Below are 14,473 nucleotides of genomic sequence, written 5' to 3' on the forward strand. Positions count from 1 at the left end.
CCTGTCGCCCGAGCAACCAGCCTCCGCTGGACTTGCTCTAACACAAACAAATACAGAGATGCTTGTCAATCAGGTATATTGCTCTAGTGACCAAGAAATTGAATTTGCATACACACAACGACAAGTGTAAACCCCTAAACAATTATTATATGCACAAAACTACAAATGCATGATATGTTGCTAACTTAATATCGTTATCAGACCATCGGTTCAGAATTCATTTAAATAACAAATATAACACCACATAGATTAATCAAGTATATGAGTATGAGATGAAAATTGCGTCGACCCAACAAACACGATCAGTTGACGAGTGTACTACGAATTCGATTCGACCCAGTATAGTACAAAATAACAAACGTACACATCCATTGCAGAAAGCAAATAAGAATATCCTGTTTGATACTTACCCCCATTTTATGGAGAGGCTGCTCCCAAGTCTCGAACCCGAGACCTACCGCTCATGGGCGAAGGCACTTGCCATCGCACTAAGTGCGACCTCTACATGTACAGCAAAAACTAATTGAGAAAAATACGGAGGTGACACATGTATTATTGGGTGAAAAAGACAAAATTACTCTCGAGGCACACTCGAACTCCTACGCGCAAGCAACATACAATCAAGTTTAAAAGTGATCAAAATAGATATTTATTCAAAACCTATTTCATTCATCCTCATCCTCCCCACAAGGTAACATTCAATTATTCATTCAAAATATAATTAATTACCTAAATTAGTTGATTAATTTCCTAATTAATTAATTAATTTTTTAATTAATTGCAAGATATTATTTTGACATAATACCTTGCAATTACTCCAAAAAAACCACCATAAGTGGCCGGGCATTTTCTCCAAATAAGGGTCGGCCACACCCCTATAAATAGCTTCCATTTCTCCCAAAAACCTTTGAGTCCATTCTCAGTTGCGGAAATTTGCATCCACACTCTGAAACATTCATTCGGATTGCAAATATTTCCACCTCACTAAACTCTCTCAGTTGTAGTGAATCACCTTTCAGATCTCCAATTCGCCAAAGCACTTTTGCAAAACGTAATTACAAGACGGTTTTTTATGCTATTCGCAAACGCTCTTTTTACCGCGAAGTAGGAGTACATTATTGCATACCTCCGTCTGCAATCTCTTGGGTCGTCAATGGCGGATCGGCTGCGTAGTTTATTTAAGGGCGAGGTCCTCACTTACGCCTATCTTCTTCTCTACATCGCTCTCTCCAGCGGCCAGATCTTCTTCAACAAGGTTGGTACGCACATTGCTTTTCATCTGTTAGCATAGCATTTGTCCAACATTTGGTCTTTTCGTTTGTTTGGTAGGCGGGAAATTTTTGGGGTGAATTTTCTGGGATGTGAAAATTGGAGAAAACCCAATTCGAGTTTGACCAGTTACAAGCGTATGGTGTAGTTTGAGATTGGTTTTTGGTGTTATGGAAACCCATTTAGTGTGATTAGTAGTAGTATTGTGAGTTTTGGATGAAAGATAAATTGCATGTTTTGTGTTTCTATTGATTTGGAAATTAAATTAGGTTTTACTTTTTGTTGAGAGTGTATGGATTTGGTACTGATGGATGATTTTGTTGGCTGTGCCTTTCTATTGAAAGATATGAAGGGAGACGAAAAGAAGCAGCTTTTCGAAGAAGCATTCTAATAAACTAGCTCGTACTTCCTAATTGCTTTTCCAGAAGCAGTTGTTGTGGGCTTTTGTTCTCTAATGTATTGCTGTGCATTAACAAATGGAGATAGAGAGACACAAAAAGTTGAGGAGGTGCTTTAAAATTTGCAATTGGCAAGAATTTACACAAAAAGTTCACATCTTGTTTTATGACCGTGCTTAATGTTTTGAAAGTATGGATATGGCGAAGACATGCATCTTAGGACCTTAAACTTAGCATGAAATGTATTGAGATCTAGAGAGAGATACATACATAGTTTACGAATACCCTGTGTTCAGGTATTTGATATGGTATTAGTTTCTCAAGAAAATCAATGGTTTTTACTTGCTTTCCCTCATCCTCTTTGAATCTGATTGAGGGCTGTAGATGATTGTTAAATTAAAGCAAGGGAAGTCAAGTACAGCTTTGGAGGTCTTGTTCTGGTAATGTCGATAAGATAGTTTTTTTTTTTAGGGAGGGGGCGGCTGGGTGGCTATACCTAACTCTACAGGAATTTGTTAGCAAGTACTTTGTATTGGAACAAAAGAATGATAAATTTTTTTGATAAAGGTCTACAGTGAAGAAATATAGCATCCTCTACATGTTGCGTTAATGCTCACCATGTCAGCATTTGTTTAATTTGATAACTCCTTGTTACTTAATGTTGATTTTTGGGTCTCTACTTTGAAAATATTACTCTCATTCTTAATCTTTAAATTGTGGAATGCAGTGGGTTTTGTCGTCCAAGGAAATAAACTTCCCTTATCCTCTTGGATTGACTCTACTTCACATGGTCTTCTCCTCTGTCTTGTGCTTTTTACTCACGAAAGTTTTTAAGGTATGCAGGTAACTAAATGTTGTGATAATCATTAAAACTGAATTTTCCATTGGTTCTCTTAAACTTATTTTTTTATTCTATGATTTTACAGATTTTGAAGGTTGAGGAAGGAATGACTGTAGAAATGTAAGTAAGGAGCCTCAAAGATGATATCTGTCGAATTTTACTCATTTTTGTGGAATTAAAGATGAATTTATGAATCTCTTTTGTGGCAACCAAATAATTAGGGATTTATGTTCGGATCATAGCTTGATGGTGCCAATGAGCTATTTTCATTGTTCAGAAGTATAAAGATAGTGCTAGTGACTCAAGCTCAATGATATTTGTTTTGGCTCTTAATTAAACTGACTCCAGCTATCTTATGAAGATTAAATATACTAGGAAAGTAAAACACACTAAGCCGTTGGTGTTTTAAAACCAACAAGTTGAATTGCAATATTGGCTAGCTAGTTGCTACGCATATGCAATTCCCTCCACGCTTGAAGCATGTGGAGTTGTTGATCCTATTGCTGACTTAAATTACTTTGAACTTTTTTCCTAAAAAATGAAAGAAAAGTACTTGAACAATTTTCTTGCTGGTACTTAACACTAAGATCATTTATCCTCCGACTAAAGTAACTGTGCAATCGTTTATGTCAGCTCATGTTTGTCTACTTTTTTACTGATTTCCCACTCAGAATCTAATGAAGTTTTAGTTATACAGATACGTGACATCAGTAATACCAATAGGTGCAATGTTTGCAATGACTCTTTGGCTGGGAAATACTGCCTACATGTATATTTCTGTTGCATTTGCACAGATGTTGAAAGCAATCAGTAAGTTTTCACTACTTTTTTGTTTTTTGATCCACTGTAAAGCCTCTGGGCATACGGAGCAATGTCTTCTGTGTTATTTGATGGTTGGCCCTTTGGCTGTACGTTTGTTCAGCAGTCAGAAAGTAGGTTGGTCAACAGGTCTGGCGATTGTATAACCATCCATCATGATTAGGAATTCTCTATCCAAGTCTCTGATTTCTTAAACATATGCATGCAGTGCCAGTAGCTGTTTTCATTCTTGGAGTAGCAGCAGGACTTGAGGTAATGAGCGGCAGAATGCTGTTGATCATGTCAGTGATAAGTTTTGGTGTTCTTGTGGCTTCTTACGGTGAAATAAATATCAGCTGGATTGGAGTAGTTTATCAGATGGGAGGAGTTGTTGGAGAAGCTTTAAGACTTATTTTTATGGAGATTTTTGTTAAAAGGAAGGGTCTCAAATTAAACCCAATATCTCTCATGTACTATGTTAGCCCGTGCAGGTACACATTTCTACTTTTAAAATTCCTCAAGCTTTGCCGTTCTGCTTATATAATTTTGTACACCTGTGTGATTTGAGTATTGAATTTGTATGCAGTGCTGTTTGCCTATTCATTCCATGGATCTTTTTGGAGAAATCAAAGATGGAAGAAAATAGCTCATGGAACTTTCCCCTGCTTGTGCTAACACTCAACTCTCTGTGTACTTTTGCCCTCAACTTATCAGTTTTCCTGGTGATCACTCATACAAGTGCCTTGACCATTCGCGTTGCGGGAGTTGTCAAGGATTGGGTGGTTGTCTTATTGTCTGCCATTATTTTTGCTGATACAAAGCTCACTCCTATAAATCTGGTCGGTTATGCCATTGGTAAGTATCTGACCTTGTCTCTTTCAAAGACTTGTTTATTTTCCAAAATAATTATTTGTCACAGTGATGGTTTTTGAGTTCTACATATTTCTGATTTTAATATATACCACCAGGTTATATGTAGATTGTGATGTTATAATAACCCAGAGGTCTCTGAGTTGATACTAGATTCCGATTAGTAGTATACAATTTTGAGTTTAAAGTGGCTTAGTTTTTGGGTGTTCATTGATATCTGATTGGGGGTGTTTTAGACAACAACACAGTGTTGTATCTTTTCCTCTTTTGAAGGGTAACGCGGAAATACCATGATATATTTTAAGAGTAATGTCGAGATGTTTAAATGCATAGTTTTGACTGACAAACAACATAACGAATTAAATATTATCTACAAACCAATACACATGATAATGATACATTAGTTTTTATGCAGCCATAGCAGGTGTAGCGGCATATAATAATCACAAGTTAAAAAAGGAAGTCTCTAAAAGCAACTCTGACGAACCTGAAAGTTCTCAACCTATACTAATGGCTGCACCATCAAATTCCGACAAGTAGCGATGTCACAGGAGCATTCAGACTAGTTATTTTTGAGGTATGTTCATTTAGCAAAATGTTTCTTCCCGAATCCATTACTTATCTTCTTGGGTTTTCAAACTGCCCCAGAAATTGATGAATTGTGTGGTACTGTAGTGGCCGTTGCAATTTACATAGCTGGATGGAACTCTATAAATAATTTGAGATTACGGTTTGTTGAAGCTTCGGTGGTTAAGGGCTTCCCTGTTTGTTATCATTGTTGCAGTTGCTCCTGTGGCGGTGTAAATTTTGTGGCGGTTTGAAGCAGAACTGCCATTCAAAGTATAAAGATGAGAAATTCACACAATTGTAACATCATCACAGAGGTAGGCATTTCAAAAGTTGGTATACTTCTGCTAATCATAGATGATTTGTATGCAAAGCAAGTGCCATTGTCACTGTCATAGAAACTCTCTGTTTATAAATTTCCTGATAAATCTTTACAGCTCACATTTGTATCACAGCATGGGCATATACGATGCTTACTCTCTGTACAAAGATTTATACTTTGAACCTCGACTTTTTCCATGGTAAATTATGTTCAGAGAAGTTTGTACCCCCTCCCCTGCTGCCGCTTAAACGGAGAAATTCTTCGATGGAAGAATCTCCTGTAAATGGCAGCAACCAAATTGTTGCACATGTAGAACGAATTTGTTTGGGCGGAGAAAAAAAATTTGATAGATATCCAGATTAAACTCGTCCGCTGATATTTTAACGCACCAAATTGTTATGGGCTTTGGTTTTTTTTCCCTCTCAAGACAAGTCGTGCACAATTGTGAAACGGCGCATGATCAAATTCTATACTGTTGGGCTTCTGAGACGTAACACACGCACCAAAAATACGGCGTTAGAATGCTGGCACGTGATATAATAATTTCTCGTTTTCAACTTGCAAATATCGTCTCTAAATTGTGTATATTCACGAAACTACGTTGTTGGAGGATTGGTCTTTAATTAGGAGATACTTGATATATGCAAATTAGACCAGTTGGCTAAGGCAACGTGTTAGCACCCTTGCATCTGATGCGATTCCTCTTCTTTAAATGCAAGATTGGATATCTTATTGTAAAAATCTGAATGGTTTAGAATCGCTCGATAAAGTTGAAAAAAGAAATATTATATTTGATGGGCCTTAGTTCGAATTAGAAACTTAATTAAACAACCCAACAAGGCCCATAGCCCGCCTTTTGCGACATCCGACTGTAGAGATCCTGAAGAGGGAAGACCAAATAATAAAGAGGGAAAATCAGGGGATTTTTGGGGTTTGGAAGGTAAAGGGCTTTTCCTGCTTCGTCTCCTCCTTCTTCTTCTTCACATCTCTCCCTCTCTCGCATGTCTCTGCCCGTACCCGCCTTCTTCCCTCTCTCCCACTCTTTCCTTATTTAATCCTTTAAAATTTTCAAAAAACAATTTAATATTATAATTTTTTTTTAATTCGAATTTTTCCGTGGGAAGAAATAGGCGGTATTGGTGGGGGGAAGAGATATGCGATTGGGGTGGTGGTGGTGCAGCATCATCATCGGAAGGGCGGCGTCGTGTGATGGTCGTCGTCGACGTTGACGTTGATGGGCCTGCAATTCCAATTGCAGATGAGTTGGCAGCCGAGTCTACTGAGTCAGAAGCGGAAGAATGGCCTGCCGCCTCTAGGGTTACGCAACCTCGGCAACTCTTGCTACCTCAACAGCGTCCTCCAGTGCCTCACCTACACCCCTCCTCTCGCCAATTTCTGCCTCCGCAAACTCCACACCTCTCTCTGTAAGTACAACTCTCTCTCTCTCTTCCTCTGTGATTTTGTTTGAATTCGAATTCGAATTCAACCGAAACGGCATTGAATTCAATCTGCAGGTGACTCTTCGGATGCGGAGCGGAAGCGCGACTGTCCCTTTTGCATTCTGGAGAAGCAGATAGTGCGGTCCCTGAGTCAGGATCTCAGTCCGGATGCGCCACAGAAGATACAGAGCTGTCTCGGGATTTTTGCCGAACACTTTCGGTGCGGACGACAGGAGGACGCTCATGAGTTCCTGCGCTACGTCATTGATGCTTGCCACAACACCTGCCTTCGGCTCATGAAGCTGCGACGCAATGCCACAGCCAACGGAAACGCTGCCAATGGCAATGGCAAAATGGCCAACGGCATAGGCAATGGGGAGGCGGCAACTTCAACGGTGGTGAAGGAGATATTTGGTGGAGCATTGCAGAGCCAGGTGAAGTGTCTATCTTGTGGCACAGAATCCAATAAGGTTGATGAGATAATGGATATTAGTCTTGATGTTTTGCATTGTAATTCGCTTAAAGACGCATTGCAAAGGTTCTTTCAGCCTGAGATTTTGGATGGCCAGAACAAGTACAAATGCGAAAGGTATCATCTCTCTCTCTCTCTCTCTCTCTCTCTCTCTCTCACTGCTTTTTCATGTTTTGGGTGCTTGTCCTTTTGTTTTGGGTTTTGATTGAGGTATTTATGCTGTCTTTAGTTGTAAGAAATTGGTGGCAGCACGGAAGCAAATGTCTTTTCTTCAAGCACCAAATGTTCTTGTTATTCAACTTAAGGTTAGTTTATTAGTTACGTTCTGATATATTTTTGCTATTAGGTGCTTAAGTTGCTCCATCCTGCCATTTTTACTTTCGTTCATTTAGTTTTCTTGACAATGCTTTATCGTTATCTGTTGATAGAGATTTGAGGGTGTACTTGGCGGGAAGATTGATAAATCTATTTCATTTGAGGAGTTTTTGGTGCTTTCAGGGTTCATGTGCAAAACAAGCAAGGTGCGGTCTAGACTTTAACTTGTCAGTTTAATGAAGTCATTGCATTGGATAGTGTATGGTTGCTTAATTGGAAAGCGAGCTTAGTTGGATTAGATACTGCATTAACAATGAACTTATTGAGCATAGCAACAATTACCTATTTTTTAGGACATAGAGTCCAAAACTTTGCAGCCTCCATGTTCAGTTGAACCCTTGACCAAATAACTATCGAGCTTTTTAGATCTTTGCAAATCATATTATATATAGTATACCTAAATATAATATGGATGTGTGGTGTGCAGTATTGATAGTAGTCAACCTGTACTAAACCTACAAAAAATACATATCTAGTTCTCTTCAGAGTGTCCCCAGCTAATATTGTTTTTTGCCAAATGAGTTTGTCTCCACTTAATTGAATTCACATAGGTTTATAGGATTGGTACAGTAATTTGTTCCAACTAGTAGTTGCTTGTGCTTTCTTAATTATTTTTTCTGGGTTGAATAGGTTCTTGTGCTTTATAAGTTTTGTTTGAATACAGTTGGCACTAGAAGCTTGTTGAAATCTACGTGATTCAGTTTGGAATGTTATGATTCGGTGTCATATCAGCACCTTTCTTACTTAGAGGAAAACAAAGAGGTTAGTTCAGCAGCCCTAAAGTTCTCAAAGAACCTAAGAACCAAAAGCGAATGCCATTGCAATCAATATTCAAGAGTTTCTTGTTAAGAGAAAGCTTATTTTCGGCAACGCCCCCTGAAACTCCAACTTGTACTCACTTAACCCCCTCAAACTTGATATGTCTCATTTAACCACCCCCCCCCGGGGAAACTCAATTTTTCTCTCTTCCCCTCCCCACGTGTGCATTCCCCTTTCCCCTGATAATGACGAATTAAAGGTTGAACAGATCGTTTATTTTAGAACCAATCAAGCTTAATTCGATGTGGAATCAAACACCCATTGGTGCAGTCATTGTCCTTGACTACCTTGATAGAGTTTACAGGAGATAGGGGAGGGACGCAGGGGTTGTCGGGAGAGTCTGGAAGGGGAGGTCGACGTTGTTGGGTGAGGAGTGAGCTGTGGCCATGGGAGAGAAAGAGAGGCTAACTGTAATTTTTTCCATTTAACTTAATTATTTTCATTTAGTTAATTTGTAACATTTGTTTTTAATAATTATTTTGCCATGTAGGGTCCACATGGCATAATTGTAGCATAGTAAGTCTGATTCATGTCACATCAGCTATTTTGACTGATTTATTAACAAATTTTGACGGTAGGGGTTAAAGTGAGACAAAAATTGAGTTTCAGAGGGTCAAGTGAGGCAAATTAAGTTCCCGGGGGTAACATGAGAATAAGTTTAAGTTCCAGAGGCTAACTATAATTTTTCTGTTTAACTTAATTATTTTCATTTAATTAATTTGTAAAATTTGTTTTTAATTAATTTTTTGTGCCATGTAGGGTCAACATGGCATAATTGTAGCATAGTAGGTCTGATTTATGTCACATCAGCTATTTTGACGGATTTATTAACAAATTTTGACTGTAGGGGTTAAAGTGAGACAAAAATTGAGTTTCAGAGGGTTAAGTGAGGCAAATTAAGTTCCAGGGGGTAATCTAAGAATAAGTTTGAGTTTCAGGGGGTGTTGCCATAAATAAGCCTTAAGAAAATACTCGAGACGGTGATAAACTTCTGATATTCTTAAGAAGAGTTAAGCCAACCGGCGGGTAATCAAGATGTTTGTTTTTGTTTTTTTTTAAATTACATTTCTGAGCCAACCAGTACAAAATGAGTGTAAATTAAAAAAGAACACAAATAATTGGTTAAAATATTTGCTATAATAGCATGTTCAATGTTTTCTTATTGTATTGTTTAAGTGATCACAACACAGTCTGGATGGTACTCCAGTTTATTAAGTATGTTTCTTTTTCAATCTGTGCATAGAGCGTCAGTGTGGGAGTTTACGTGGTTGGAGAAGGAAACTCCAATTGTTATCTTGGTTGATTAAGGGCTGGTTTGGTATTACTGTGCTTTGAAAAAAAAACTGCTTTTGCTGTGCTGTGAGAATAAGCTCATTTTTGCTGCTTCACGTTTTCAGTTTTTTTTCACCCAAAACTGTGAAAATAAGCTGTTTTTAAGTGTTTACCAAACATCTTTTTGAGCTCAGCTTTTTTTGATACCCACTTTTTATAAAAGCACCTAAGTACCAAACCAGTACTAAATGTAGGGCTACGCTTAAACAAAGAAAAATCTAGAGCTAGAAATGGGAAATGGGAACTGGATAGGACTGTAGAAGGGGTTTAGAAATTTAGACCAGAGATATCCATCTATTATCCACATGGTAGGACTAAGGCCTTGTTGAGAGGAGGTCTATATCCAACTCATCACCTGTTCTATTGAGATGTTATATATTCAGCACTATGAACGACTTATCTAGCAACCTCTTGCAGTCTAAAGAGGAAATAGACATCATTAACAATGCACAAAGGTGTGATTTCTCGGTGAACCTCTTGTTTATAGTCCCATTTTTCATGATCGATCTATGACTTGGGTTTTATCATCTTTTCCAGCTAGTCAAAAGACTTTTCTGCCTTCACGGGGAAGTATAAAGGAAAACAAAAATCCATTTGACTGCAACTTATATATGAAAATTACAATGCAGGCTTTATTTCTAGTGACAATTAGGAGATCCTCGAGAAGTTGTGTTAAGTTCGACTTATTCTGTTTTGTGTGCTTTATTGTAGTTTAACATGGCTGTAACAGTTATGTCACTGAATAGTAAGTTTTGTTTGTTGCATTCTTGTTTGAATAGGTCATTCTGATTTACATTCTGTTTGGGAAGCTATAATGTAGATGCGTCATGGTCTCTGTATTTTTTTTTTCTGGCATATCAATTAAATACATGTTGGATTGTTGGTGATTCCTTTGCAAATGTTATTTCTGATTCTTTGTTGCATATCTCCTTTCTTGTATTTCAAAATGAGGCAGTCCAGGTCTTGGTTATCTAAAAGAATGGTTTTGATGTCAAGATTCTATTCTATCCTTATAAATATTTCTTGATGCTAGTGCATGCGTTTTATCTGACTCCCGTATCATGAGACTGTTGTTTGTTTCTAATTATTCCTTATATATGGGTGATGTTGCAGACAGTTGCGTTTCCTATTAGTAATGATATTGACTTTTTAATTGCTATGCAGGATACGCGGCCAGAGTATAAGCTTTTTGGTACTATTGTGCATTCAGGCTTCTCACCAGAGTCTGGTCACTATTATGCATATATTAAGGTATCTGTTCACCTATCACCTTCTTTGCAATCAGTAAATTTGAAGCACACCATATCAACTATATACTTATCTTGTTTTATTTTGCTTTTCATAATCTATGTACAGGATGTCATAGGTCGGTGGTATTGCTGCAATGATTCATCTGTCTCACTTTCAACCTTGCAAAAGGTCTTATCTGAAAAGGTTTACATCCTTTTCTTCTCTCGTACCAATCAAAGGCCAGCATTGGCTAGCACTGCTTCCAATGGGGTGAGTTCTCATGATTGTAATGGTCGTGAAACATCTAAAACCCTGAAGTCCGCTCTTCCACCGAAAGGAGTTCAAACAAAACCTTATGATGTCTCAGCCGTATCTAAAGTTGATAAAGTGCCTTCCAGCCCACGGATGAAGTTCAATTTGAGCGGAAATTCCATCTCCAAGAGAGCACTCACAACTGATAATGGAATAACCGTTTACAAGAATCAATCCTTAGGGTCAAACGGGGAAAGATCTACTTCAACTGCTAATGGAAAAAGTGTTTACAAGAATCAGTCCTTAGGATCAAACGAGGAAAGAGTTCCTGCAACTGATAATGGAAAAATTGCTTACAAAAATGAATCGTGTGGGTCAAATGGGGAAAGAACTCCTGCAAATGATAATGGAAAAATTGCTGACAATAATCAATTATTAGGAACAAATGGGGAAAGAGCACGTGCAACTGATACTGGTAAAATTCCTTACAAGAATCAATCCACAGGATTAAATGGGGATGCAAAGGACTCAGTTAGTTTGGAGAAAAGTGAGAAGTCATTGTTGATAAACAGGGATTGTTTGAACAGGGGTAAAAGTCCTGCTATAGTTGACGGTAACAGTAGCCAGGCATCTTTATTATCACAAGTAAATGATGTAAAAGCTGAAGCCTGTGAAGGTGTTGATACAAAAGACAGGTTGGCAGCTAGGAAAGTGCCTAACAGTAGCCAAGCATCTTTGTTATCACGAGGAAATGTTGGTACTGGTTCAGTAAAAATTGAATCCTGTGAAGGTATTGGTACAAAAGATAGGTTGCCAGCTGGGAAAGTGCCTGATACGAGTGAATCGGAAAAAAGTGGTCTTCATGGCCGCTCTAAAGTGTCTGGGTCTAAAAGAAAATTTCTGGATTCATGCATTCTGTTTGCACCTGATGCTCAATCACAGGCAGAAGTTGAAGGACTAAAGGAAATGTATGTGACACTCTACCACATTCTTTGAAATAAAATGTCGGTCTATAGAAACTTATCTTGATTAGGATCAGGTCTTAAAATGTGGCTTAAGATGTGCTTGTTATGGATTGCATAATCTTTTGGAGTATTTATCTTACAGTATCTTTCTTTTCATACATCTGTCTACCATATCCCCTTCGGTTCTCCCATTGCCTTGCCAAAAGAAAGACCATTCCCCAAGTGATAAATTTTATGTTTGTTGTTCTATGAGTTCATAGCCGAATACTCTGTCAGGTCCTTAAGTTAACCTGCACTATATAGTTGGATTCTTCTGATAAATATGACATACTTTGAATGATAGTGTCTTTGCTGCTTTAATTTTACTTGTTTTCTTTATCAAGATTCCTTTTACGTGCGCCTCTAATTTGTTTATCTCATATCATTTTCCCTTGTCCTCTGTAACATCTGGACTTGCCTTGTTGTATTGTATTGCAAATTTCAGTCCGGTCAGGGTCATGATAACTCTGAGAAATTTAACCACGAAGAAATGAAAGAGAATAACAGAAGCTTAGAGAAGATGGAATTTCAGAAGTCTTTGTATATTACTCAATGAATTATTACAAGTCTTTTCTATGTGTTATATAGCCTCTCAACATACATGGACTATTACAATAATACCCTTTGTAACTAACTCTCTAACAGTATTAACTACTTGAGTAATAGTAGCTATAACCAATCGACAATCGACAAGTGTCAATTGGTTAATAGGTCATAGGTTCTTTTCAATGATGCATGCATTTTACTGTTATTTCTGTGTAACTTGAGTTTCTTATTAGCAAAAACATGTAACACTACTTTGTTTATTTTATAATTGGCTCAATGCCAGTCTGTATTTTGTTCCTTCAATTATTGCTTTAGTTATATTTTCCATTGGCCTAATATTTTTTTTTAAATGTTTATTAGTCTCAAGAAAGAAGCTTCTTCAGTTTTGCGATCATGTGGTTGGCTGGATGAAGTTCATAGTTTTATGCTTTCAAGGAAAAGATTATGTTCAGATCAAGTTGGAACCACTCCAAACAGCAACAAAGTGAAGTAAGTATTGTTTTTCTATTTTAACGTTCGTATGTAGGAAACTTGTTGATTCATGATGAAAGATTTTCCATAGATTTCTGCTGGTTAGCCTTCATAGTGCTGATTTTAATCAAATTTTGTTGAAAATTCAGTTCCAACTCTTTAAGTGCATTTATTGTATGCGTCTCTAGAATTTTTTGCCTCAGTATAATAGAAAAACGTTTTTAACAGGGCAAATTATTGGTCGAAGAAAGAATGCTTGTAGAACATTATTCTTTTCTCCGATTCATCACCTTTGTATATCCATCACATATAGTATATTGGAACCTCTAGAGACACATACATTAAATAAGCATGCATGAACCATTCCAACACCAAAATAAGGAGACTTTATAACAATATTCATGTAAAGGGCCTTTGGCATTTCCTATACAAGGATTCACTGCACGATTTTTGCCCAACATTTGTTTGGGTAACATTGCCATTTAAAATTGTGGCCATGACTTGCATTTGGTTGTGTAATTGGGTTTTTACTTTGCATTAACATGAAACATTGATCCGTCTGTCTCTGCCTATGCAATGCAGGAAGTTGTTGATCACAGATGCCAAATCAAGTTTTCTTTCACAAATACCCGCTTCTTTAAGAGGGGATTTAGTCAAGCGCATTCAATCATTTAGCAAAAAATAGCGATGCTATTTTGGTCCTCCATTAACTCAAAACATGGTAGGTTAAAGCATCCTTTTTATTATACTGATTCAAGATGTGTGAATGAGAAATGAGCTGGTGGCACAACGGCCTCTAATCGTTGACTCTTTAACTGGCAGGACTCGGTGTGTTATTTGTATATATACTGCCGTTATGAAGATGATGGGATATAGACCGAAGCCCTATTCAGCGAGTGCCGGGGTCAATGGTTACGGTTTGCCAATGGCGATGTATTTTTGCAGCGTTGAAGATGTTAAGTTGAGATGAAAGTGCGGATTCAAATCTTGCTGAAAATTTTCTTGTTCCGCGGCTGTTTAGTTGGTTTCGAGCAGAGAACAAGTCGAGAATTCTATTCATTATGTACGATATCCTTTTCGCAGTTTAATCAGTATTTAGCCCTCATTTTTTTATGGATCATCACAATTTTACTTCAGTAGGTGATCTTGTGTAGTTTGGATAATTAGATATGGATAATTGAGTTAAACCGTCTTAAATAGTAACTTCATCTTTGTGTTCGATTGTCTCTAACACCACAAGGGAAAATGGTGGAAACCATGGTACCCTTTTTTATTCACTAGTTTGAATGATTAAATTTGTTGGTATTCACTATTCGGATTGTGATGTTTGTATTTCTTTTGCTTCTCTTAGTGGAAGAAGAAAGTGATTTTTGTACTCTTATTTTTTTCGCACAAAAACAAACGGGATTGTTTAGGAAAAAATGGGCGCTTGGAAATATCATTTCCCTAGCGATTATACTCTTTCTTC

General features: G+C 37.5%; 2 protein-coding genes across 3 annotated transcripts; both read left to right on the forward strand.

Annotated features, from left to right (window-relative positions):
* The first annotated feature begins 851 nt into the window (after nt 1-851).
* LOC103427990 (probable sugar phosphate/phosphate translocator At3g14410) lies at nt 852-5,269 on the forward strand. Of its 2 annotated transcripts, none has more exons than XM_070822612.1 (8): nt 852-1,255; nt 2,395-2,502; nt 2,594-2,628; nt 3,206-3,318; nt 3,536-3,797; nt 3,893-4,161; nt 4,592-4,753; nt 4,961-5,269. In XM_070822612.1, exons 1-7 carry the CDS (start codon nt 1,154-1,156, stop codon nt 4,714-4,716), a joined length of 1,014 nt encoding a protein of 337 aa, XP_070678713.1. In that variant the 5' UTR covers nt 852-1,153; the 3' UTR covers nt 4,717-4,753; nt 4,961-5,269. The 2 variants fall into 2 exon arrangements, with proteins under 2 accessions (XP_070678713.1, XP_070678714.1); XM_070822613.1 differs by having other exon boundaries at nt 910-1,255; nt 4,852-5,269.
* A 702-nt stretch (nt 5,270-5,971) lies between these two features.
* On the forward strand, nt 5,972-14,317 carry LOC103427991 (ubiquitin carboxyl-terminal hydrolase 25-like). The gene is made up of 9 exons (XM_008366077.4): nt 5,972-6,489; nt 6,580-7,093; nt 7,206-7,281; nt 7,405-7,497; nt 10,667-10,753; nt 10,859-11,952; nt 12,895-13,023; nt 13,588-13,726; nt 13,828-14,317. The coding sequence occupies exons 1-8, from the start codon at nt 6,300-6,302 to the stop codon at nt 13,688-13,690; spliced, it is 2,286 nt and encodes a 761-aa protein (XP_008364299.2). The 5' UTR covers nt 5,972-6,299; the 3' UTR covers nt 13,691-13,726; nt 13,828-14,317.
* Nucleotides 14,318-14,473: the final 156 nt, after the last annotated feature.

This window comes from Malus domestica, chromosome 05 (genome assembly GCF_042453785.1).
Source record: "Malus domestica chromosome 05, GDT2T_hap1".
Classification (NCBI taxonomy): Eukaryota; Viridiplantae; Streptophyta; class Magnoliopsida; order Rosales; family Rosaceae; genus Malus; species Malus domestica.